Source organism: Benincasa hispida, chromosome 2, assembly GCF_027475165.1.
Source record: "Benincasa hispida cultivar pf3 chromosome 2, pf3_genome.v1.1, whole genome shotgun sequence".
Taxonomy (NCBI): Eukaryota; Viridiplantae; Streptophyta; class Magnoliopsida; order Cucurbitales; family Cucurbitaceae; genus Benincasa; species Benincasa hispida.
The window spans coordinates 5,097,739-5,124,516 of record NC_143479.1 but is presented as its reverse complement, the minus strand read 5'-3'; the positions used below and the strand labels follow the sequence as shown (position 1 = coordinate 5,124,516).

Sequence of the window (26,778 nt, the reverse complement as noted above, 5' to 3'; positions counted from 1 at the left end):
TAAGCACTTAATTACATTTAATTTGAGTTCTAAAAGCATGCAAAAACAAATTTTCAATATAAAAGGGTTTTAGAACTTGTGCCTTTGGTGAATTCTCCAAATCCAAGTTGCTCTCCACAAATTTCAGCTTCAAATCTACAATGAATCACCAAGAGATCTTCCCTACTATTCTCAGCCTTGAAATTGAATGGTGGAACTCTGATTTGAAGTGGATTGAGAAGGAAGATGGAGAGGGTTTTTGAAGAGATAGATAATTTTTTGTAGAAAACAATTTACAACACCTTCAATCCCAAAAATTTTCTACCTTTTAAGTAACTAGTACATGCACACTGAAAGAGATATCCAATTGACATTTCAATGGAAGAACCATGTGGGCTAAGCATTGGGATCCAAAGAATCCCTACTAAGTTTCAAATTCTAATTATAAATAATTAAATTAAAATTGAATTAAAAATCAATTTCCAAAATTGTATTAAATTGAAATTGATTTTATTTAAATAATTAATTAATTCAACAGCTAATTTATACATGAATCTTATTCATGTAATTAATATTTAAATCAATATTTAAATATTTTAAACTCTCCAATTTTGCTCAATTTCGATAAGTTAAACGTTTAATTATATCAAATATAATTATTCAAACCCTAATTTGAAATTGAACAATTCAAATTTAAACTCTAATTTACAATTTGAACACTTTAAATTCAAGCCCTAAATTCAATTTGAATATTTCAAATTCAAATTCATATTCAATTTGAATACTTCAAATTAAAAACTTTAATTTTGATTTTGAACATTTCAAAATCGCTCAATTCACTAATCCAAGGTGTTCGTGTTTTACGAACTAGTAGAGGGACCTTATGAACCTATAGATCATGAGCTCCAACGATTTGAGGTTAATTGATTAAACTCTTTAGACCGAATTAATCAATATTCGTTAACTATCGAGACACACTACTACAGCTTGATAGTTGCACTCTCCTCGTTGTAGATATATTTCTGTTCACTTGATTTAACTGTAATCAGTAAGTCGACCCTTCACAGATTGTTCATAATAACGTTTGGGTAAAATGTTGTTTTATCCCTGAAGTTATATCTTGCTCCTTAAGTTCCACTGCTCCTCTAATGAACAATTGGTTTGTGATCCAATCACTAAACCGAATCCCTCTAGGGCCAATGAGAGGTTGGAGCCTTTTGTTCAAGACCTGGATTCAGCATTTAAGAGAACAACTTTTTTTACTATCCCTAAATCGGGTAGGTGTAAATTTTGTCTTGCATCCTATGTTCCCAGCTATCTATTTGGTCTTACCCTTGAAATGGGAGGCCTATTGAGCCGTCGCTGTTGAGCCAACCCTCACCTATGCAAATATAAGGATAATCCTAAATAAACAGGAGTTCACAGTTAACTAAGGATTAAGGTCGAGTTACCTAGGTCACCGACTTGAAATAGTCAGTCTTAAATAGTAAACAACGTTACAAAATAAGAGTGACTTATTTCTTGGTTTGATCTTATGCAAGCTCATTGCATAGGATGCCCCTACTACTCATGTCACTACATGAACGAATCAAGATCACTTCGTTTGTACTATCTACAAAGCGGGTCACATCCGATAGTGATACTAGAATAAGACACCCAACCTTATTCATATACTATAGACCGTTTTGGCTATTTACTCAAACTTGATCGATCTTTATGTCACTACATAAAGTTCAAGTATTCATATAATAGTCATGGATCTTTAGTTTACTAGATTTAGTCTTTACAAGTGCAATTTACATATTCAACAACAACTTTATTGAATAAGTGTCAATAACATCTTTTATTGATAATAGAATATGTTTAACTTTATAAACTGCGAGTTTTAGGACATACAACCCAACAAACTCCCACTTAAACTAAAACTCCAGTTTATTTAGTAATGAGAGAATAAATACTATAAACTAGGGTATCAGATATCCAGTACCATCACCGCGTCAGTCTATGACATAAATTGATCAAATTTTGTGTTCAAGTCAACTTCGTTCCCATCATACCCTGATGTTGCATCGTCCTGGCGAATAACCTCTTCATCCACTCTAGTTGCACCTGCATTCAAACTTGTAGCTCTATCTCAACCATATACTTCGCTAAGCATGTGGGAGTGGGGGAAAGGTTTACCAAATAATCTAGTCGTGTCCTTGTGTGATTGTATGACAAAAAAAGGAACGTTAGAGGACATTCAAACTTTATATGCATATATTAACTTACAAAACAATGTAACTAATATTTCAATGTCTTAACCCATTCGTCATACACCGGCTTCTCATATTGAAACGTCATGGTCTCATCGCTCCATCATATCCCACTTTTGTTCCGCATATCCGTGACTGCATTATATTTGAATTTCATTGTACACAATAGAGAGTCAATGTATGGTGAAGCTTTTAGTGTACAACCAGGTATCCATTATATTTTATTCAAATAACCATTCTGAATTCCATTGTCTGCTCTCTAATGGGTGCTTGTACTAATCTCTTGCAATGCTTGGACTAGTATTGCATCTTCAGTCATAGTCCAAAAATGTTTGTTTAGATCCTCCCTCTTGGTGTTCTTGTCGAACTGTTAATTACATCCATTCTATTTCGTGAAAAAATATATAAACAACGAAGGAAAAAAACCAAAGTATATATATATATATATATATATATATATATATATATATATATATATAACAAAGAACAGAAACATAAATATGATTTAAGAGGTATAAAAAAATTTATTCATGTATGCAAAACACAAATGATTATAAAAATAAATAATAAAGAACCAAGATAAGAAAAAATATGGAAAACACTAGTGATCAGACATTTTGAAATAGCATAACTCTAAAATTTGTGTACAGAGATAATACGAAAATTGAATTCCATTTATAAGCAAACAATGATAGGACTATTGAATGAAAAGACGTATTGCATTGGTCATGTGCCAACCCAATGCTCCAGACCGCCACGAATTGTACATTTGAACGGTTGGAAATGTCTTAAAACTCGCAGTTCGTAATTTTTAAATATATTCTATTATTTCAATAAAAGTATTATTGAGACTTCATTCAATAAAGGTGTTATTGAAATTGCATTTTGTTATAAAATCTAATAAACAAACTCACAACTATACTATGAATACTTGAACTTTATGTAGAGACATAAAAGAGGATCAAGTTTTAGTACATAGCCAAAAAGGTCTATATAAGTATATGGTTGAGGTTGGGCACCTCATCTTGGGGACATTATGAATGCGACTCACTTTGCATATTGATACAAACGATGTGATCCCAAAATCGTTCATGAGGAGACATGCAAGTAGAGACATCCTATGCAAAAGACGTTTGCATAAGATTGGACCACGAAATAGTCACTTTTCTTTATAAAAACCGTTTATTGTTAAAACTGACTATTTCAAATTGATGACCTAAGGTAACTCGATCTTAATCCTAAGCTAACTATGAACTCTTATTTATTCAGGATTATCCTTTAATCTATGCATAGGTGTGAGTGGTTCAAAATCACCGCTCAATAAACCTCCCATTTTAGGGATAAAACCGGATAGATAGCTGGGGACATAGTCTTGCAAGAAGGAATTTGCTCCTACCCGTCTTAAGGTTAGTAGATAGGTTATTCTCTTAAGTACTGATTCCTGGACTTGAACAAAGGGGCTCTGCCCTTTCATGACAGCGAGGGATATGGTTTATTAGTTGGACTATAAACCAATTGTTCAATAGAGGATCAGACTTAAGGAGCAAGATGTATTTATAGGGGTAAAACGGTAATTTTGACCTAGTTATAAATATGAACGACCTGTGAAGGATCGACTTATTGATTATGGTTAAATCAAATGGACAAAAATATATCTATAGTGAGAATAGTGCGATTATTGAGCTATAGTGGTATGTCTTAGTAGTTAATGAATATTGATTAATTCGATTTAAAGAGTTTAGCCAATTAATCTAAAATCATTGAAGCTCATGATTTGTAGGTCAGTCCCTTTACTAGCTCCTAAAAGATTAAACCTTAGATTAGAATATTGAGTGAATTTGAAATGTTTAAAATCAATTTAGGGTTCGGATAATTATATTGGATATAATTAAACTTTTAAATTTATTGAAATTAAGCATATTTGGAGAGTTGAATATATTTAAATAAAGATTTAAATATTGATTACATGAATAGGGATCCATGTTTGAATTAGGTGTTTTAATCAATTTAATATTTGATATTAAATTATTGTTTTTTTTAATTAATTAAATTCAATTCAATTTTAAAAGAAATTTAATTTTCAGAAATTGAATTTAAATTATGTTTAATTTAATTTTAAATTAAATGTACTTGAAATTGGAAATTATTTATAATAGTGAATTTACCCTAAATTCACTTTCATAATAAACTTATCCACAAATTAACACCTAGCCCACTTGTATAATGCTCTTTGAAGTGTCAATCAGCTGTTTATTGAAATACTTGCATGCTTAATCTGATTAAAAGGCTGAATCCATCAGTGTAAAAGTGGATGCAACTGAATTTTGAAAGAAAATTTTGCTGCAATTGCTTTTCTCTCAAACCCTCTCCAAACCACTTCCAATTCCATCTCAATTAAGAGTTTCACCACTCAATCCAAGGCTGAGATTAGTAGAGAAGACACTCTTAGTAGTCTAAGGAAGCGATTGAAGGCCAATTTTGTGGAGCTTGCAAGGATTAAGTGGAAATCTACAAAGGTAGTAATATTGAAACCCTATTGTTTTGAAACTATGAGTTTGCATACTTGTTACTTAAACTAATGTAATTAGATTGCTTAATGATTATGTTAGCTTCCGTATATTGCATGATTACTCTAACATGAATTGCCAAGTTTTGCCTCCAGTCCGTCCATTCATCAGATTTATCAATTGAGTTAATGTAATCGTCACCATGTTCGTCTTCAAGTACAGGACCTTGTTCCATATTGCATAGGTCCTCTATTGGGTCATTGGCATTTCTGTTCGAATGAAGTTGTGGAGCATGCAACATATCGATATGATCCTCATTGCATGATGATATCGTAGAAAGAAAGACTCTGTTATATGAACCAACGCATCTTAAGCAACCTAAATGCTCGTTCAATACAATTTCTAACCGATGCATGTTTTATATTGAAGAACTCCTCAATTGATACAGGCATGGAACCATCCAACCACTCTCTCAGAGATATCGTTGTCCTCTAAAGGGTGCAAGAAATCCATTGCTATTCATGTAACCATAGTCAACTAAATAGTAGTTTCCTATCCATTATAAAGACATGAACACTTTTCCATTTTACTTAGTGTAAGAACATATTAAAATAGAGAAATTAATCTAATTTAACCCATAATATACCTCGCGGGACTCTTAAACCATGTCTCCGAGTTATTGCGTACTTTAGAACACGACCATCATGTGCCAAACTTCCCATCCAAATAAGACATATATGAATTGCATATCCGGCAAACAAACTCCCAATACATTTATGGCAATCTCATTCTTTTGGGTTATGTATTTAGGTTTCACGCTTTCTGGGATACGAACCTTGATATGTGTCCCATCTAGAGCACCTAGGCAACCCTAATGAAGAATATATAAACCCTCCTAAACAAACACCTACAAATGCCAACTGACATCTCAACTAGTACTTTTTAATTACCTTAAATTACCTCCATCGAGAGTCAGTTGAATTTGTTAGGATGGGAACGGGGATCTTTCAAAATAGTCATTGACATCGAAGAATTGACTTTAGATATTCGTTAAAACATTTAATAACAGTTCGACCAAATCTCTTGAAGGTGAATCCAACAACTCTATTCTTGACATGGTGCACCAATATATGCAAAAAGATGGCAACCATCTCCTCGACACAAATATTCCTATTCATCTTTAACTTACCTCTTATAACAAAAATACAACATAACTTGTGGAACATTTGTCTATCCATACTAAGAGTATTCACACAATTAACGTCATTCACCTCAATTAAAGATTACAAGTGGCATATTTGATAAGTCAACCTAAGGAATTGATCGTCTAATCTAGTTCATAACACACAACCTGGAATGTAGTAACATAAAGCACAACAAGCTGCAAATCCGGCTTGGAGTAGGAATACCACACTTGTATAACAATAATACCTTTTCCCTCTTTTGATCAATAAGTCAAGACATTTTTACTCTAACTTGTATGAACAAAATTTTACCATTAATGTCAGCCATGGGAGACTATGTTTGACAACCCAAAAAATATATAAAGTGCAAGCAATAGGACAAGTTTAGATAGTGAAAACGAACATCTAACAAACTAATAGAAAAATGAACATAGAAAAAAAAAATCAAATACATATACGACTCCAATGTAAATTTCATTTTCGAAAAGTCTAAACCAGAATAATATTGGTCTAATATGCCAAAGGTGATAGAGTCGATAATAAAATGAAATTTTAGTGATTCAAGATTTATACCTCTCAACTTCCGTGGATGGCGGAAGCAAGGAATGTGTCTAACCAATGTCAAATGAGAAACAACAGCTTCTGACGTAAGATAAAGAAAATCAAATAATTCTTAAAAATAATTATTTTAAAAATTGTGAGAATGGTGATTATTGACGGCTATCGATTTGTACCAATCATTTAAAACCTTAGTAGACAGTGATCGAATGACCCTAAGTGTGACAGATATTGATATGTCGATCAACGAGCTTACTTCTACCAATGACTCAATCTATACTTTTATCGCTACTGTCGAATAGTATGCATTGGAAGCTTGGTTGAAATTTACTCCTTTACTGATTAGATTACCGACATCACTACCGCTCATTTAAAACCCCATTTGACAATGACCTCACTATAATGATCATAACGTGCCGCTTATTGTGCATCAATAGAAGAAAACCTGAAGGCACATTAATTTCTCGGCAACTTTACTGACCATTAAACGTACCAAAATTATGTGATATGTGAAGAACATGCAATTGGTAAAAATGATGACGTGTCTGTCATGCGCATCAGACACGTTTGCATTTATTGCTGATGAAATCGATTTTTGATCAATAGTATTTAATGCACGCTTCATGCCAATCTTTACATTGAAGGCTAGTAAAATAAACTAAAGAGACGAGTTAATTGGCTATATATTAAAACCCATCTTCATCCTAATCCATCACTAACCCTTCATATTCCGTCTTAATTTTTCTTCAATTTTTTACAGTCGAAAAAATAGGAAAATGTGGTTCGATTAAAGCTATAATTCGGACGGGAATGTCTGGTTTGATTACTGATCTTCCCAATTTTGACCCACCAAGCCCCATCACACCACCAACGGAGGAGCTGTCTGGGGAAGATGACGACTCCTCGGAATGTCGCTTCTCGGACTACCCATTTGACAATGGACTTAGAGTTCAGACGAATTCAACACTCACACCCGTCTCACCATGCCGAAGCCAGAAAAGACCGGTGAAGGTGATGAACTAGCGGACAAGAATGAAAGGAATGCGAGCACCATAGAAGGACAACCTCCACAAAGTCCCACTCCTCCGAAAATGGGAACTAATTTCATTGGTTCACAACCAAGTGTGAACCAGTCATCCCCTCGCAAAACATCATTGATATCGATCAACTGCCTGAAGATCGAAAAGAGAAGCCCAGGAAAGAACGCGGAGGTGGCGAGGAAGACTCGTACCAGAGAAGGGCCAAGCGACACGAATGTCCAGAAGAAGAAACCCAAATGAACACTGGTGGTTATATCTAGTGACTTTGATTAGGGTCCTTCTTATGGTGGGGCTGGGGGTCGGAGTTTGCATATTCTTTTTTTTTTCTGGTTTAGTGAATAGCGAATCCGACCTCATTAACTTTCTTTTATATGATCATCTACTAATTTTGTGATAATTTTTTTTTCTAGAAATGGAATTAATATTTCTATTTTGATTGTCTGTTATTTTTTTTTCTTTTGTTCATCAATATCTAGTTTGTGGGATTGCATGAGTATGAAGGAACTGGTAAATCCATATGCATGAGGCTTAATCGATCAACCACGTTAAAATTTTCCTATCGACAGAATATTATAATGGTAGATCGATAATCAAAGCATTAATGTGGTTATATCAAGAATTTAAAAATTCAACATTTGGACCGTAGAAACAAAATAAAACTAATAAAAGCATCAAGCTCTTAACTGCTATCGCCTTCACCATTATAACCGGTAGATCAGTTAGACGAAGAAATTGGGTTATAAAATAGTTAAAGCAGCTGAAATCGCTATCGATACTTCGAGTAACCGGTAGATCAGTAAGACCAAGGAAAGGAGGTTATAAAACAGTTAAAGCGGTCGAAACCACTATCAATACTTTCATCTGTAAAGCGGTATTGCCTGATTTCAAAGGGAAAATACGGAAATTGACACAAAAATATTCTTACCAAATATATGGGTCCCACTGCATATTTGAACACAATTGGATTGAGGAACTTCCGAAGCTCAATCAGATTACAAAATTTCATTACGGATGGTATGGTGGACCCCGCTTTTAATTACTATTACAGATGAATGTGTATACAAATTCTAAAGTAATCTGATGGGGCCCACAAAACGAATTGTGATTAATTTATACCTATTCCCCCATATAAACGTGGCCTAAGTTTTGTTTTTTTAATCATCCAAAGCTTTCATTTCAAAAGAAACCAAAATTGAGAAAAATAATAACATATATTTATTTTTAACTTCATTCAAACTTTTTTCATTGATTTTTCACATCATTTCACATCAAAACTGAATTGAAGTAAGTTTTGTTTTTATCAACCATAGCTTTCATTTTCAATAAACCAAAACTGGGAAAAATAATAACATATATTTATTTTTAACTTCAAACTCTTTTCCATTGAACTTTCACATCATTTCACCTCAAAATTAGATTGATGTAAGTTTTTTTTTTTCCTCCATTCAAAGCTTTCATTTCTAAGAAACCAAAATTAATAAAAAGGAAATATATTTATTTTTAGTTTCATTCAAACTTTTTTCAGATTATGATCAAGGTAATTATTCTTACTCAGATTATGATGGTCCTTTAAGACTTTGACCATAATAATTTTCAGCCTAACTTTCCACCGGATAGTTACTATCCATTTGAAGAAGGAAGATCATCGACCAATGAGATGTATCTACCAATAGGGTTTATATGTTGGTCATACAAGTTCTATCATTTTCATTTAAGTAACTATCTTCAACATTTTCAATATAGAATGACCTTGGATCAATATAGTTTCTACTAGAATTATCAAGATTCTAGATTACATGCTCCAAGGTCATCTTTTTGGTATTAGATATGTAGGTTTTATAAGAAATAATTTACAATTATTTTGTATGGAACATTTCATGTCCTTTAATTTTGCAATTAATTGCCAATATTTGACATTATTTTGAAATTATTTTTCCATTTATTTTTTAAATTTCTACTCTCCAATTGACATTTACACAGATATTTACACTATGCCTCTAAATATTGTCTTACTTTATAGAAATAATGATTAAAAAATGTCAAATATCGTCATAAAGTTTCCTGAATTTTCTATCGATATTGATATTTCTATAAAATTGGAACCTCGATATTTCCATCGATAACGATATTTCGAACCTTGGGTAGAACTTGTAGATAAAATCAAAATAATGTGAAACAACTTTTTTCATGTTTAATTTTTTTTTTTTTTATGTGTTTCTTTCTTTCAAACAAGGTCATGTTTATAGCAAGTGAAACGTAATCCATCAATGGTAATTTGAAAAAATGGGTCACATTTGATTATGTTTTGTTGTTGTTTACCTATATTCCTCCAAATTTGTAATTAGAACACATAATTTGATTGAGAAACGAAGGGTGCTCAATCTGATTTTGTTCGAAAATTACTTGGAACCCACTATATTTACTGTTATTATTCCCATTGTAGATACTGTTACTATAACAATATGAAAATTATGAATTTGTCACATTTATCTTTATCATTACTATTATTGTTAAATGTTACTATTATCGTTACTATTAAGGTCAAATGATAACAGTAACAATAAATGTGTCGCATTCATAATTATTAGTAACAACAGATGAAAAACAATTCAATCACATTTGCGATTTAGACTCAATCCATAAATGGAATAGTATTACACCAATTTTATTATAAACATAGCCTAAATATTTAATTTTTCTTAAAAATTGAAAAAAAAATCAAACAAACATCGAATGAGTCGAGCATCTAATTAGAAGTAGATAATTGTGCTAATAACTGGCACGTGTGAAGCCCAGGAAAGAACGCGGGAAAGTGAAATAAGTTACCCCATCTTCTCCAATAATGATACGCCACGTTAACAAAAAATTCTGATTAGCCGCGTAATAACAATAATTAATAAAAAAGAAAAAAAGAAAAAAAGAAAAGAAAAAAAGGTAAATTAAATTGGGCTTCACCTTCTCTATCAGTGGGGCCTTTCCAGAGCTCTCTAGAGACAGCCAGAAAAACTGAAATCCTTTTTCCTCTTTCTTCTTCTTCTTCAACAATTCTTCTGTGTTCTTCCTTCTCTTCTTTATAAACACCTTCAGAATCCATTTTCGCTTCATCCAAGTTTTTAGCAAGGGAATCAGATTTTTTCAAAGGGTTCGGTAAGGAAAAGGAAAGTTCTGTGAAGTATTAACACTAGAAATTTAGGATAGGAGTCGATGAAGATGAAGATGAAAAGAAAAGATCTCGATCAAATCAACGATGAGTTCTCAGATTTCTCCCTCTCCTCGCCTGCCAGGAAGATTCGCCGTCTGGTACTTTTTTAAAAAAAAATTTTGCGATTGTTGTTTCTTTCGATTGAGTTTTTGGAGCTTTGTTTTGAGAATTTTCTTCGATTTATCTAGGATGTTGGTTTACCGCCTATTATAGAAGAAGAAGAACCGCCGGAAATTGCTGTTTTAAGTAAAGAGCCTTTGATTCCTGAGAATTTTGTAGTAGATGGAAATAGTCTGAGGATTGAGGAACTACCGAATGTTTCTTCTGTTTCTGCTTCAGCTTATGCTATGGAAGATCGTCCTTTCTGCGACAATCAAGAGAGGGCTATTGTTCTGTTTAAGCCTGTTAATTCGCCTTTCTTGCAGTCTTCTCCGCTTTCGGTATCTGTCGATTCCGACATTATATCTGGTTTCAAGAGTAAGTACTGATTTCCACCTAGTTTCTTTGTATTTTTCTCACTTCCGTTTCGACTTTTGAATCCTATATTTGAACTACTTAGCTTCTAAGCCGATCTGATGTTGGATTGATGAACGAACAACTTATCTTAAGAATGAGAGATTGTTAAGTTCCTGTATTATCTTCTCTTAAAATGGGACGATGTACAATGATTCTGATCTCCATGTATCTGACAATTATTAGGCGAATTTCTTCGTGAGAATCGTTATGATGGCCGGGTGAGATTTGATGAAGATGATGAGGAAATGGGGATCGAGAACAAGAATCTTGCTGTTGTTCCTTGGGTTCCTCGTTTGCAGGTTCCTGCTCCCACAAGCATGGATGTCCCCCAAGAGGAAGCTCCACAGTTGATGGAAGCCGAAGAAGTTGGAGAGGCAACAATGGAGATTGAAGAAGACAACTTGAGCAGCAGTCAACAAGCTTATGGCTATTATGGTGGAATGGATGGAGCTAATGCTATTCATCAATGGCACCAACAGCACTGCATGATTCCACAGCTGCCACAACAAACTTCTTCGCCCATAACTTGGTTTCGTTGATGGTAGGTAGATCCGTACATAGTGAAGAATACCATATTTTGATATCATGGGGTTGTTAGATAGTAGGATAAATTTGGAGCAAATTTGAGTTGAAGAACATATTGGGTATAAACATGATTGCCCTGTTGCCATTGCTCTTTTGTTCATCATCATGCCCCCCCCCCCCCCAAAAAAAAAAAAAAAAAGAACTTCCTAGTTGGATTCTAATGAACCAGAGTTGTCTAATTGCTTTAGGGCATTGTTGGGGTTGGGGGAGTGATTTTGAAAGGGTTGGCATCACTTTTTGTTATATTACTCAAAATTAATTTGTCTAATTTGACAATGGTTTGTTTTTAGTATTTGAAAGTTAAGTTGGTAAACACTATTACTACTACCTATGTGTATCTTTGTCTCACTAGATTTGTTGTCCACTTTCTTCAAAAAATGTTTTGAAAACTAGAGTTTTTTTTTTTTTTGGCAACTATTTTGGTTGGATGTTTATTTTTTAAATTAAGTTTATGAACATCCTTTTGTTTTTTTTTTTTTTTTTCAAAAGTGAAAACCAAGATTGTGACGATAGAATAAAACCAGCATAAATTAAGAAACAAAAAATTGAAAATGAAATTGATATCGAGTAGAGTCTTTATTTTAGGTTCAAAATTTTATCAAGTATATAGGACAAAATTATTATCGCACGTCTTAAATTCAAAATGAAATTGTTATCGAGTAGAGTTTTAACAAAATTATTGTCGCACCTCTTAATGTTTGAGGGATAATTGATGGACAATTTTAAATGATTAGGATTTTTTTTTTTTGGAGTGTTGCTGAATTTGTCAAAAAATCACTTTTCAATTATCATTACAGTCTAGTTCGAACTTGGGTGGGATCATGCGAAATGACAATGAGGTAATGTTATTTATTTGTTTTCAGTTTAAGAAAGGATAAATATAAGGTAATTATGTAAAGGATATCTTCAATAATGCGAAAAAAATGAATAAATTTGTGATTTGTGAAGGAGAAAATTATCCAGGAATTTGGGTAGGATACTTGTATACCATGTACACAAATTTACCAATCCACATCACCTAGTTTCATGTTGGTTGGCCACGAAATTTTTGTACGCATTCATGTTTTTCTCGAACGGTGTAAATCGTGTACTATATACATGTTTGTCAAGCACAAACATGATAGAGATATTGTCCAAGTAATGTAATTTGTGTACATAGTACATGACTTGCTTTTAAATTGTGTATCGCGTTCACGTTTTATTAATGTGTTCATGAATGGGATATACAAATTATCTAATTTGTTTACCATGTCTAGTTAGTAATCTTTTTTTGTGATAGTTTTATGGGTCCTAATTTTATAATTAATTATTTAAATTATTTGAAAAAACCTGATTTCCTAGGTGGGGGGTTGAACGCTTTGAAAATGGAAGTTCCTCATTTGTCATTTTGAGAGATGCTCTATTAAATAATATTTTCTCAAAGAAATTCTATAAAGAACTCGTTTTACAAATTTACTAGGCAATCAAAGGCTGTTTCCTCCCTTCTTCTTTTTAATAAAATTTGTTTTGAGATGGGATTTAGTTTGAGATATCTTATGTAACCATTTAAGTTTGATTTAGTAATTTTAAGATAGGATTTTTCACCACCAATCCAAGCATAGTTGAATTGATAAGATGTGATTATTATATTCTTCGTCCCTCCAATTGTAATTGTTGAACTCATAAAGAATAAGTCTATCTTATCAAAAATCAAAGGTTCTTTCGATTTATATTTTAGGATTTTGTTCTTTAATAATAATTTGATTTTTATTTCTGATTTTTTGTTTTTTAAAAAATTAAGCCTAAAAAAATACTGCTACTTTTTTTTTTTTTCATCTTAAGCTTAATTTGGTTTTGGTTTATTTTTTTACTTCTAGTTTTTAAAATTTATGCTTGTTTTCTTTAGATTTTTTTTTATTATGGTTTTCATCTATCTTAAATAAACGTTTGAATTTCTAGTCAAATTTTGAAAGAAAAACAAATTTTTTGAAACTTCGTCTTTTAGTTTTTTAAAACTTGGCTATAGTAGAAAATGGATAACAAAACATAAGAAATTTATGGATGTAAGTAGTGTTTATTAGCTTAAGTTTCAAAAATAAAAAAATCAAATGGTTATCAAAATGAGTGTTAGTGATAGTTTTTAAAAACTTTTATTTCTTTAGTTTGACTAAGAACTCAAATGTTCACTTTGGAAATATAAAAATCATGATTACGAAATTGTGAGAAAATAAAAATAAAATTTAAAGCCTGAAAGCTAAAATTTAAATAGTTAGCAAATGGAGTTTTAGTAATTCATTGAAAATTGCTGGCATGCAAATCTCATTGAGGTCCACGAATGGAGCTCCTTTAGACTTGCAAATACATTTGGACCGACATGCAAAAGAACTCGTACTGGTGTACTGCTGAGCCTGATCATACTGCGATGTCTAAGTTAGTACATGAAGTGTTTAGTTTAGCTAAGCACTCAGAATATTGTTTACCCCTGGATGGGAATGAATGGGACTATTATGGAGTCCATCGTCTCATATCCACTTGGTATATGTGTAATATCTGTGACGTTAGTTGTAATCTTCTATGCTACATGTTTTCAGTCAACAAGCTCAGCTCAATTATTATCCCTTAAGTGATAGGGATCAAGTTTGGCGAGTGGCACGACCAATCCAACACTCGAGCCTTTAACTTTTCATTTAGGTATGTGTGGACTTCTAGACGTAGTCCTGAGATGCCCTTGAGCTTGGGCATACATGTGGCCTATGCCTTACTTTGAACAATCCACGATAAAATGGAACATAGATGATAATAAGACAAATTTGTATAGGACCCATCAATCCCTCAACGTGGCAAGCTGTTGCTGTTGTTTTACTTTTAACAATGCTTGATATGGTATCTAATACAATAGTAATCTTTTGATTTTGTTAGTTTCTTATTTGAAAGAGAGTTTCATTCTTCAACTAAGGTTTATATGCATATATAGATATATAAATTAAGTCATAGCATATGGGGAAGTGTTGTAAAAATACTAAGAAGGGTACTTATGTAATGCCTGATAAGTGATGCTACGTAAGGGATTAGGATAAAATTTAATTCAATAATAGTTTGTATTCCCTTTATAGATTTTATGTAATTCTTAAATATCGTTTTTTTATCGTAAGCAATAAATGAAGATAGTATAGAACGATAATATTAAAAGGAAATAGAGAATAATAATTATGTCAAGACATTTGTCCTTAAAAAAGAGAGGAAAGTCTTGGGAAATAACTCAGTACCTGTGGCTTTTGACTTTAAAAGTAGTTGATTTCAATGAAAAAAGACGGTTATATTCCTTAGATAAGTGTCAATCATGTATTTGTTTATAAAGGTATAATAAATGTTGTGTGATTTATGACTCACTGCAGATAGGGTTAAATTGAATGTGGCAGACAGGATAATGCATGGTGTGGCAGTACAAAGTAAAGTTTATTCCCAAATCTCAATAGATAATTGCATCTTACTTTTTCCACCAAAAATCATCTCTTCTAATTTTCATGGGACTTCACACTTGAAGCTATATGGATGGGCTTCTTTGTGATATGGCCCATAATTTATTGGGCCATTTTCACAAGAAAAGAAAGGGAAAAAAAAGAAAAAAAAAAGTATAATAAATACCTACTTAAAATATCCATCGTTGAGGTACGACTAAACGGTGGTAATATTCCAAAAATACGTATCAGATTTTCTAGTTATACCTCTATATATCTGTTACAAATATAGTGCCACAGTAGAAATATGATTATTTCTATTAGAAGTAAGAGATTTTCAGGAATATTTAAATAATATATATTCTCCATAACCCAAGATCAACGGAATATTGCAAATATATTTATATATATAATAATTATTATTGTCTATATTTTATGTTGAGATTTCTCATTTTTATTTTTCTGTTTACCATTTGTTTGTCCTCTAATTATACTACAGAATTACTTCATTGACAACAACAAAACAAAAACAAATGGGGTAGATTAGGGTGAAGGAGTGAGAGAAAAGTACAGTGTCTTGATGAAGTTTCGTTCTCTTCTTGCCTTCGGATCTACCTCAATTGTGCCTTCTACTAGATTGAAAGAAATAGAACTTGTGCATATATTTAGGCATGACGTTGTGAACCTTTCATCATATCTTATGTGCAACTGGAGGAATTGAATTCCTCGTAGAAGCGTGTGAACTTCGTGGAATTGATTTTCAATTTAGAAATTACCAGAATATAGAGAAGGAAAACATACATAAACATTTAATTAAAACCTATACGCATGCATTTCTACATCGAAGAAAAAGAAGTGAAGATTCACCTTTGTAGAATACTTTCTTCACAAAATTTTTCCCTCCAAGATCATGTACAAATCCTCTCCACGAACGTTCGAACACTTCAAAGAACTAAAATCAAATCTCATGACACTTTCAAACAGTGATCTTGCTATTCTCGGACAAGGAATAAAGATGTGTGGTCTCCTTTAGAGTTTTTGGGAGAAGGAATGTGAAATTGCAGGGAATCTTGAGAGCTTTTTGTTAAGGGAGAGATTTCTATATTTTTCTGTGTTTTCTACTTCTGCTCTTTACCTGGTAGTTCTGTGCAAAAACACAGATAAGACAGAATAGGGAAGGGAGTTACAATAACCCCTCTAGGGGAGTTGAAATATCACATAATATTAATAATATAATATATGATTAATTAACTAACCACTAATTAATTAACCATATATTATGCATCTTAATCACATTAAATTTAACCTATAGTATTTATATGAATCTTATTCATATAAATAATATTTGAATCTTAAATATTTATCTCTTACATGTTATATAGTTTTAATTATAAATTATATTTATAATTAACTGTATACTATAATGTAACAATATATATTATATTTTATACTAATCACATCAATATAATTAATACCTTTAATTTCCTTAAATAATTTGAATAATTCAAAATATTCCAAAAGCAATTATTCCTTGTTTTATCCTTAATGAACTAACAAGGGGACCTTATGGATCTATAAATTAGAAACTTCAATTATACGAGATTAATTAACTAAACTCTTTAATTAAATTAATCAACATTCATTAATTGCCGAAAGTCACCTAACATTTGTATAGAATACCCCCCACTCACATGTCTCGATATGAGCAATTAGGATCAAATCGTTTATAATACTTTACAACTATTTTAACAATTACAAAGTGGGTTGTATCCGTAATGTCACAAAGATAAAGTACCCAACCTTATCCATATAATATAGGCCGTTTAGATTCATGTATGTCAACCACATACATGTTTAAGTTACATGAAATAACCTTGGATTTTAGTTTATTTGATTGGGTTAATGCCAACTAAATGTTGAATAAAATAACATCTTATTTTATTAAATAAATAATTCGTATAAAAAATAACAAACTACGAAACCCATGAGATTTAGGGCATCAACCCCAACAACAACCTCATTACTACAAAACTCTAGTAGAAGTTCTACATTCCAATTGCAATCGTAGTCATGGAAACAAATTAAAGGGTTTGAGATTGGAGGGTAAGGTGGATTTTTAATTTCAAATGGAGGAGTGCGCTCTACGAAGCCATTGAGGTAGATTAGCTTTAATTCTTGCATGCAATCATTACTAAAAAAATCTTTTCTCTATATCCCATTGTAACGCAGCCACATAAATTTTATAAGTCGTCTATATATACCATTGTAATCCCACTTTCTTGAATATTATTATAAGTTTACATATATACTCCACGTTATTTATAATCTAACCCGTTATATCCATGCATATATACTTTGTGGAATTCATCCATAAGACAAGTTTTTCCAAAAATTTATTTACCCCTTGATAGGTCCTATAAGTTGTATGTAAGATTGGAGATAGTTAGGGGGGAATTAATAATTTTCGACTATTTATTTATCCCTCGATAGTTGATATTTTTTTATTAGTTGTATTTGGATATAACTGTATTTATGTATATATACATCTCTACTGTATTATAGTAAATAACATTAGTATCATTTTATCGATGCATATGCACAACATGCACATATATGTCTGAGTTTGAAGATAAATAGAGAGAAATTAGTGATTTTGAATGTGAAATTGTGTTTAGTAGGGATTGTTAGTATTTGAATTTATTTGATTCAATTAAAATTTTTGTTTATGTTGTTTTATTTTTTATAAGAATTTTTTGTTAGTTCTTTTTTATAGGCATTGAAGTAGTTGCTAAAAAATAGCATAATATCATGAATCCAACAAAGTTTACTAAAATGAAGTATTAGGTATTTTTACAAAGAAACTATATTATAGGTTCTTTTGAAATTCAGCCATCAACATTTAGTTATTTATCTAATTATTTATGTGCTCAACCCAGAAAAAAGACTAGTTACTGCTATCCAATTGAGAAACCCCTTTATAAAGTTGACATAACTCAAAAACTTCCAAAAGCATACAGATGGTTGCATTAGAAGTTTCAGTCCTGAAATTTTGATTGCAAGACCTGTGAATTAGAAAATGTCTAATGTGACTTTCAATTTTGTGTTTAATAATCTCTGTCATATTCAATTTTTTAAAAATTAATTGATCGATTGATCTATGTAATCTATGTACATTTTTTAAAAATTAATTGATCGATTGATCTATGTAATCTATGTACATAAGCTCAATAGGTTATCAAGCACATAATTGAAAATTCAAAAATCTATTGACACAAAATTAAAAATATAAAGACTTATTAGATATTTTTCAAAGTTTGAGAACTTCCCTGTCGTAAAATATAGAACTATTAAACTTTGAAAATTCAGAAACCAAATAACAAACATCAAAGTTCAAAAATTAAACTTGTAAACCTTAACAAATTAAATAATACAAGAATCTGGTGTAACGACCTTACTTAATCAGGATTTGTTTTATAGATTGTATAAATATCCATGAGTTCTTAGATACAAAAATCTGGTGTAAGGACAAACACAAATCAAATATGCAGCAAAAAGTATGAGTTGTGGGAAATGAATGTTAATCCCATAGCAATCAAATAATAAATATAGCTTTTGCTTCTTTCAAACAATACAACACCTACATTACTTGGGGGGAAAAAAATAGGAAAAGAAGAAAACAATGCCATTAAAGGCACAAGATGATACCTATACGATTTAGATGTTTACATGCATAATATCAAATCATTGTGTAGTTCACAGTTTTGAGTGTCCCACTTTTATCTATTCTAACTGCAGGTTATAGCCTACAATGAAATTACAAAGTTAATTGCCATGTCAAATTCTGGTGAAGTATTCTTCGAAAAAGGATGTAACTCCTTCCATATTCTAAAACCTATCTTCATGGGAAAATTCTGTACTGAAGATCTTCAGAAACAAGAGTTACCAACACTAAACGCCGAACAGTAAATTGTAAAAAGTAAAAACCATTTAATCCCCACATATGTATTTCTTCTCTGCGTAATATTTCTTCTCGCTTTCCATTTTTTTGGCATTGCGTTTCTGCGGTATATAAGTCCAACAAGTTCATCAGACTAAAAAGTTTAGAAAGCAGAAAAAGGCGTCCAAGTGTCTGATTAATATAAAGGGTTTTTTGTAAGTGTTTAAAAACACTTTTTAAAAGCATTTCAAAAGTCATGCAAACACGTCCAAATGCATTCTCAATTAGACTTCTAAAAGTATTCTTTATTGACAGCAAATAGCATGTTTATATTTGGGTAAATTGCAGAAGTCACCTCTAAAATATGGTAGTAGTTGCAATTGTACCTTCAAAATTTCAATTGCAAAAATTTAGTCCCTCAAACTTATGTAATTGTAGGCATTGTAACAATGGTAGAAGATTGTAAGTTCAATTTCTATCATTTGGGGGTTTAATTTCTACGACTATAATGAGTTTAAGGGTCCAATTTTAACACTTGCATAAATTTGAGGGCTCAATTTTTACAATTAAAAGCTTGAGAATGTAATTACATTTACCACTATACTTCAAGAGTGGTGTTTTCACTTTCTATAAAACCATAGTACATAGATTCCTTTCTGACGGTAAGGGTCAAGAATAAAAGGAGCATAGAGTGAGTACCTTAAAAGCATCGTGGTTGGCGACTATCCTTTTGGCTATTGAAGTAGTGGTAATGTTTTTAGGGCTTTCAAGCAACTTGAAAATTCCCATACTCTTTGGAATGGCATACGGGTCACTGTCGCCCTGATACAAACGAGCTCACCTTGTTACGGTTTTGTAAATATGAACTTAAAGAAACACAACGAAAAGTCCCATCTCATCAACAGTAAGAATAGATGTACTTACAGCAAAAGAGTTGTGTTCAGCAACAGTCCCATGCACAACTAAAGATATATTGAAAGTAGTTATCTGCCAGCAAAAGAGTGCTTCAGTTAATTAGAACTTCACAGATGATGCTCAAAGCCGATGACTCTAACAAGTAATCAATCGGTGCAGGCCTAAATTCTAAATTCTATTTGTTTCTTTGCTCCTCACCCATGCAGGGAGGGGGGAGCAATGAGGATGACATCCCCGTATTATGTTTAAAGAAAAACAAAACCAAAACAGGAGCATGAGCATACAACTTACCATGTCTCTTGTAATTTCCCAAGGTGCGCCGATGATCACCTCATCAACATACCGGCAACCCAGGACGCTGAGACTGCGTTCATGTAAATGCATAATTGGAAATTGTTTCCCTCTGAGTTTACTGCAGGAGAAGATGAGTTATTAACTTCTACTTTTCCGACTCATTAACATCTAAGGCAAAAGCCATATCCATAATCTCAGGAAAGGTATTCAAAACATCTGGAAGAGAGAAATGCGCCAGAAACTCAACTAGGTCAATTCTTGAGAAGAAAAATAAGGTACCTCACAGTCTGATCGTGATGTATGCCAACTAGTAAAAAGTCTCCAAGCTGCCTAGCAATCTTGAGAATCTGAAAAGAGAAAAGATGATAAGATCACAAAATGATAGTCTGAAAAACTTCTGTTATTACTAATGAGCATGTAAAGCGCAAATCAAATTCATACAAAATTGAATTGAAATTGGGGAAAAGAATGCAGAGAATATTCAATTGCCACTTGTTCACTTTAAAAGAAAGCAATGATGCAAATGTATTGGCATGAGGTCATTAACAAATGATACAAGCTCATAATGAAATCTGCAGCTGTCAAATAAAGCACACTAAGCGCGATGGATCTCATGCAAATTCTGCCTTCAAAAATTAAACTGAGACAATTTTTCATATTCCTGCTGTCCTTTAATCAGTGTCAGACTCACACGTCACACCACAGGTGTAACATAGCTACTAACCTCTGCAATGTTTATGAGTTAATCGTGAAGGATTTTTTACAAACAGAAAAAGTTGACCTCTATGAGTCATAAACCTTTACGGCCCTTAGCTAAACTTTAAAAGCTTTGCACAATTCTGAGAGCAGTATCCTAAGTGACATAATCTTTCCCAGCTAAATCCTAATAGTTTAAAATTATGGCGTATTGAAATACTGACAAGGCATGTGCAACGCTAAATGAAAACACAAATACTATTCAAAATAGTAAGTTTCCATAACACAAATCAATTATTGTGGTGGCACACACACATCATCATGAAATACCAAAAACCAAACCAAGGTAAGTTAAACATAAAAGCAGTCTGGAGAGAAGGATGGATAGAGAAGCGATTGTGGAATTTGTAAAGAACCATACCTCAATATGACCTGCATGAAAAAGATCAAAAGCCCCATCAATGTACACAATACGAGCATTTGGTCCAGGCCCCTATCATTGGAGATGATAATTTGTCAGCATTAATGGATTGGCTAGAAAACAGAAAATTTACCACAAAGCAGGGGTGAGAAAACCACCCTAGCTAGAAAAATTCGAAGAGAGGAAAGAATACTATTTTTACTCACAGGACATGGACATAGAGAAGGTTAATACAGAGGCCAAACACAATCAGAATCTGGAAAAATGTATTCATAGAGGCATGAAAGGAACACAATCATCCTAGATTAATTTTTTAAACACCCAAAATTTACAAAATAGATAGACTAACATAAGGACTAGAGTTTGGCATGCAAAATTCTTGAAAATGGTTTCTCGAAACATTTTTATCTTGCATGTTTTTTTTTTTAGGATTAGCATGCATTTCTAAATTTTCATGTACTTGAAACATTGCATGTACTCCCTCACTTCCATTGTACTCTTTTAAGAAGTGATTTATTCGTTGAAACATTACTAAAACAACATTTTAGGGCATTTTTGTGTTGTCTACTGTCCACAAACCTTTTCTACAAAAGAATTGACCTTTTCTGTCATCCAGTTTATCAAATTCTTTATATATGAATAGATAAACTATAAAATATAAAGTTCAAACGTTGGATTATAATTAGAAATTTGATATTATTGAAAATGAATAATAAATATTAGACCCACATCATGCAAACTAAATGATAGAATCTCCTAGATTTCAGAATATTATCACAAATACAGCTTCCGTGATATTTAACGAGCCCCTATGTTTCCCTAACAACCAGACTACCACAACCTAAGTAAAAGCATAACTGCAATAAGTTCTCTCTACACGAGAATTCTAGATTATCACACCCATCAGTTACTAACTCAATCAAGGGCTTGCCAATTTTTTGTCACAACAAACACCTAATTGACCAGATAGGAGAACTAGTATGCATTGGAAAGCAATGGTCTGATGTAATGCTTCAAGAATAGTTAGGTCACTAGAGAACCATACCCTTCCATTTGAAAACTGTACAATACGGTGTGATGTTGGTAGAAAGTGAGAAAGAGCACCATGGGATGGACTTCCGTTCCTAGAATCTCCATTCTGGGATGTTTCATTATGATCTTCAGAATTCGTAGCATCATTCATGGAAGTGAGTATCCTTCCTACACCAAGAAATTAATGACAGGTTAAATTTTTCTGTGAAAATTTTTTTAAAATGAAGTATAAGAAAATGCAAAACCCAATTACATTCAAGAACTCAAAAAGCAAGCAAATTTAGTATGTACTCTTAAATCACCAATTGACTCAAAAGTTTAAGCTCATGGGTAAAGACATATTTATTTATTTATCATAACACTCCCCCTCACTTGTGGGCTTGAAATATGAAAAAAGTCCAACAAGTGGAAATCAATATTAATTGAGGAAGACACAAATATCGTAGGGGCTTGAACACAGAACATCCTAAACCAACCTGCTCTGATTTCCATCTTAAATCACCAATTGATCCAAAAGCTTAAGTTCATGGGTAAAGGCATATTTAATTATATATCATAACATGTGCTTCTCATGATACTTACCTACATATGCACCAAGGAGATGAATGGGGATAGCAAGAGAGAGAGAGAATGGCAAGAAAAAAAGGGGGGGGGGGGAACCAGAAACTGCTTACAGAAGACTGAGAAACACAGTACCTACTATATCGGTGCTGGAGACTCCTTCAGTACGCTTGATCTGCTTGTACCGGCCAGCTTTCTTAGCTAAGGCATAAGCATCAGTTCCATCTGGAAGTAGGCATGGATCATCTCCGTGAATAATATAGTCAATCTTATGCTCATTAAAGAGTTTGTTCATGAATTGCTCAGTAATTGCATACGGGGCATTGGCAATAACTTCATCCACCCACTTCAAACCACTAACAAGAGCCAGCCTAAAAGGAGCCTTCGGTTAGAAGAAACTGAGCAAACTATTGAGGAAAATTTCTAGTTCTGTACACATTCTAAATTTTGTGACTTCAGTAGAGTGGGTTGCACGAGGCAACTAATGAAAAGTTAAAAATAATTCCAATAACAGAAAACAAAAATAAAACAAAACCCATTCCCAAACATTCTCAGTAAAGGGTCTAATGTGCCAAAGATTTAAGTAGAACAAGGCAACCTACAAATTCATAACGTGTTTTCTTTTGATCATCTAGTATCTTGCCCATGATTACACTGGCAGGAAAGAGCACAATCTTTTATATGCTTTGCTGGAATTTATAAGGAGTGGAGATGGGTAGAACAAAATAATTAAGATTTCGCCAATACCTTTCTTCCATTGGTAACACTGGAGGGCCCTTATTTGCTATGATTTCTTCATCACTTACAACACCCACCACCAATTCATCTCCCAGAGCCTTAGCTTGTCTCAACGCATTGGCATGACCAAAATGCATGAGATCAAAACAACCATCCATGTAAACCCTAATGCGCTTTTTTTCACTCTTTCTTTTGTGGAAAATCCCAAAATCAGACCAGAAGAATGGCAAAGATGGTACTCCGATCCCACTAAAATAACTCGTGGAAAATCCAAGCAAGGCCGCTGTGAGCATTAAACCACCAAACAAATGTGGGTAGTAGTATACACCATCCCATATCCAACTGTTACTTTCGTAATCCATCGGTCCCATATGCTTCTAAATTCTCTAAACACCTTTTTCCTTTTTAAGCTTCGAAGAGGAGACACAAAAACTGCAACCTGTCAACAAGCAAATCAACTTCATCAACAACTAATTCTAATAAGGGAAATATTTTGCAAATTAGTTATGTTTTCAGCAAGAATCAAATTAGCAATCAACAAAAAACATAGTCGTCAATGGATAGTCGAATTCTTGACTACATATAGTACAATTACATATATAAACCGTCGAGCATCTTCTAGTCAGTAATTATAAATCCAAAGTACAAACGAAATTCGATACCAACCAAAACATAGAGAATATGGAAAGAAAACGCAACATTCTGATAACATAATGATGCAGATTCGTCTGAATGCTGGCCAAGCAAGCTCAGAAATTAAAGAAATAGCGCGTAGAAACCCCAGAATTTCCAGATTAATCGAATCCCAAATCTGAACAAGTTACAAATACAAATGCAAAACAAAAATGGATCGAAATCATTGGGATCTAAAACAAGCAGCAACAACGAAACCTGTGAAGAAGGAAGGTGATTGATATAACAAAATCTATGGAGGGAAATGGAAGCTCATAGTTCCAGATGCGTCAGAGAATCAGCAGAAAAGCAGATCAAGAAATTTAAAAAACGAAGAAAGAAGAAAAGAGGATCAATAAAAAGAGAAATGCATTTAAAAGAATAAATTACTAGAAATAATCTATAACCTCTTTTCTGTGTCTCCCCTTGGTTGATTGATGGTGAGCTCAGAATAGAAGAACGAAATGGGACTCTCCGTTCGTTCGTTCGTTCGTTCGTTCGTTCGCTCGCAATTCCCAAGATGGACAACGCCCAAAAATATCCGGCTGTTGTCACCTGTCCCAACGGGATATGAGATCTGCCGGTGAGCTCCCAATATATATATATATATATATATATATATATTTCTTTATTTATAAAAACAAAAATTATTTTACAAAAATAAACCAACAAAAATCGAAAATAAAAAAGGAAAATAAATCAATTAATAAACCCAAACTCCGGGTTCTGCCACTTAAAACCTCATTCGAGTAAATGTAATTCTATTATTTAAAAATTGTTAGGTTAAAATATAATGTTCCATTTTAGTTGTTAGTTTATCTATAGCATTTTTACTGTAAAGTTTGAAAATATGTGCACATAGTTTATTTTCTTTATGAAAATTATTATTATTATTTAATCAATTCTGATAAAAATTAATTTGAATAACTAAATTTAATATTTATTGAAAATACGGAATAATAAAATCAGATAATTAAAAATATAGAAATTAAAATTTGAACAATTTTCATAGTATGAAAACTAAATTGTTAACCGTTTTTACATGTTTATTAAAGTTCATTAAATCGTCAAAGGAGCATAGTTCAACTCACATAGTATTTATATTACTAATCTTAAAGTTGTAGATTCAATTCCCTCACCTCATATATTGTCAATAGAAAAAAGTAGTTCATTAAATTAATAATGTAATATTAAGGGGAGGTTAGAGTGAGTTTAACTCGACCGTAATTGAAATATAGTCCTTACTTTGAAGTTGAACATTTGATCATTCATCTTCACATTTGTTGTGCTAAAAAAAATATTAGTGATAAATGTTGAAAATCAAATGAATATTAATGGTTTTGATTAATACATGAATGATTTTTAATCTTCGATGTCATTTTAGTCCTTATACTTTAGAGTTTCTTCATTTTTAGTATTTATACTTTACATAAATCTTAAACTTAGTTCTTCGAAATTATTTTTTTTTGTGAAAATTAGTTAAATAATAACTATAATTTTAGGGGAAAAAATACTGTGTGTGCATACGTTTCTAATTTCTATAGTAAAAAATATTGATATATAATAAAAAGTAAAATGTATATCTATTAAAATTTAACGAATCTTATTTTAATCTAAAAAGATTAAAAAGAAAGTTTAGGGGTAAATTAATATTATTCCATGAAAAACAAATAAAAATAATTCTGAACGAGCAACTTTCAAATAATACAAGTACTATAAAATTGTATCTTAAAATAAATCAATATATTGCAATTTTGTAATTGGACGAATTTTCAGCAATTTCACGTGATTTCTCCGTGCACCACGTTTTCTCTAGGCGGTTGGGGTTGGGGCATCTACTGTCGTGTAAGAAATGATACTAATGTTTATTTATCATTTTAAATTTCACAAATTCGATTTATTTTTGTTTACATTCCCGTTAGTCCACGTGTCGCCATCTCATTTAACACGCTTTATGTGGATGCATATTGCATATTTGATATTTCCACTTGACTTGATGACGTCGACTTTGCTTAAGGGTTAAGCCACGTTCGTGTGTCTTTTGCGTGTTACGGGTCCTAAAAAGTTTAATCATTTTTTTTATAATAAGTTTATTTTGTTGTGAACTTGACAAAGACAACGGAAACATGAATACGAATAAAATATAATATTATAATAAATATAATATAATAATAAAATAGATAAATATTAATATAATTAAACATAATATATAAATTAACAAAATAAAAAATAAAAAATTTTCTAAATTC

The 26,778-nt window shown here is 32.2% G+C and overlaps 2 protein-coding genes and 1 pseudogene across 2 annotated transcripts; 1 reads left to right on the top strand and 2 right to left on the bottom strand.

Moving 5' to 3' along the window:
- Positions 1-1,981: 1,981 nt before the first annotated feature.
- LOC150037603 (uncharacterized) lies at positions 1,982-4,623 on the bottom strand (annotated as a pseudogene).
- A 5,824-nt stretch (positions 4,624-10,447) lies between these two features.
- LOC120072359 (DBH-like monooxygenase) lies at positions 10,448-12,153 on the top strand. The gene is made up of 3 exons (XM_039024842.2): positions 10,448-10,823; positions 10,914-11,202; positions 11,425-12,153. Exons 1-3 carry the CDS (start codon positions 10,728-10,730, stop codon positions 11,778-11,780), a joined length of 741 nt encoding a protein of 246 aa, XP_038880770.1. The 5' UTR covers positions 10,448-10,727; the 3' UTR covers positions 11,781-12,153.
- A 6,671-nt stretch (positions 12,154-18,824) lies between these two features.
- Positions 18,825-25,135, bottom strand: LOC120071498 (ethanolamine-phosphate cytidylyltransferase-like). Its single transcript, XM_039023813.2, has 10 exons — positions 24,937-25,135; positions 23,867-24,296; positions 23,255-23,490; positions 22,572-22,726; positions 21,527-21,598; positions 20,689-20,756; positions 20,407-20,527; positions 20,125-20,187; positions 19,900-20,022; positions 18,825-19,322 (listed from the first exon to the last, which is right to left on the bottom strand). The coding sequence occupies exons 2-10, from the start codon at positions 24,226-24,228 to the stop codon at positions 19,251-19,253; spliced, it is 1,272 nt and encodes a 423-aa protein (XP_038879741.1). The 5' UTR covers positions 24,229-24,296; positions 24,937-25,135; the 3' UTR covers positions 18,825-19,250.
- Between the last annotated feature and the right edge of the window lie 1,643 nt (positions 25,136-26,778).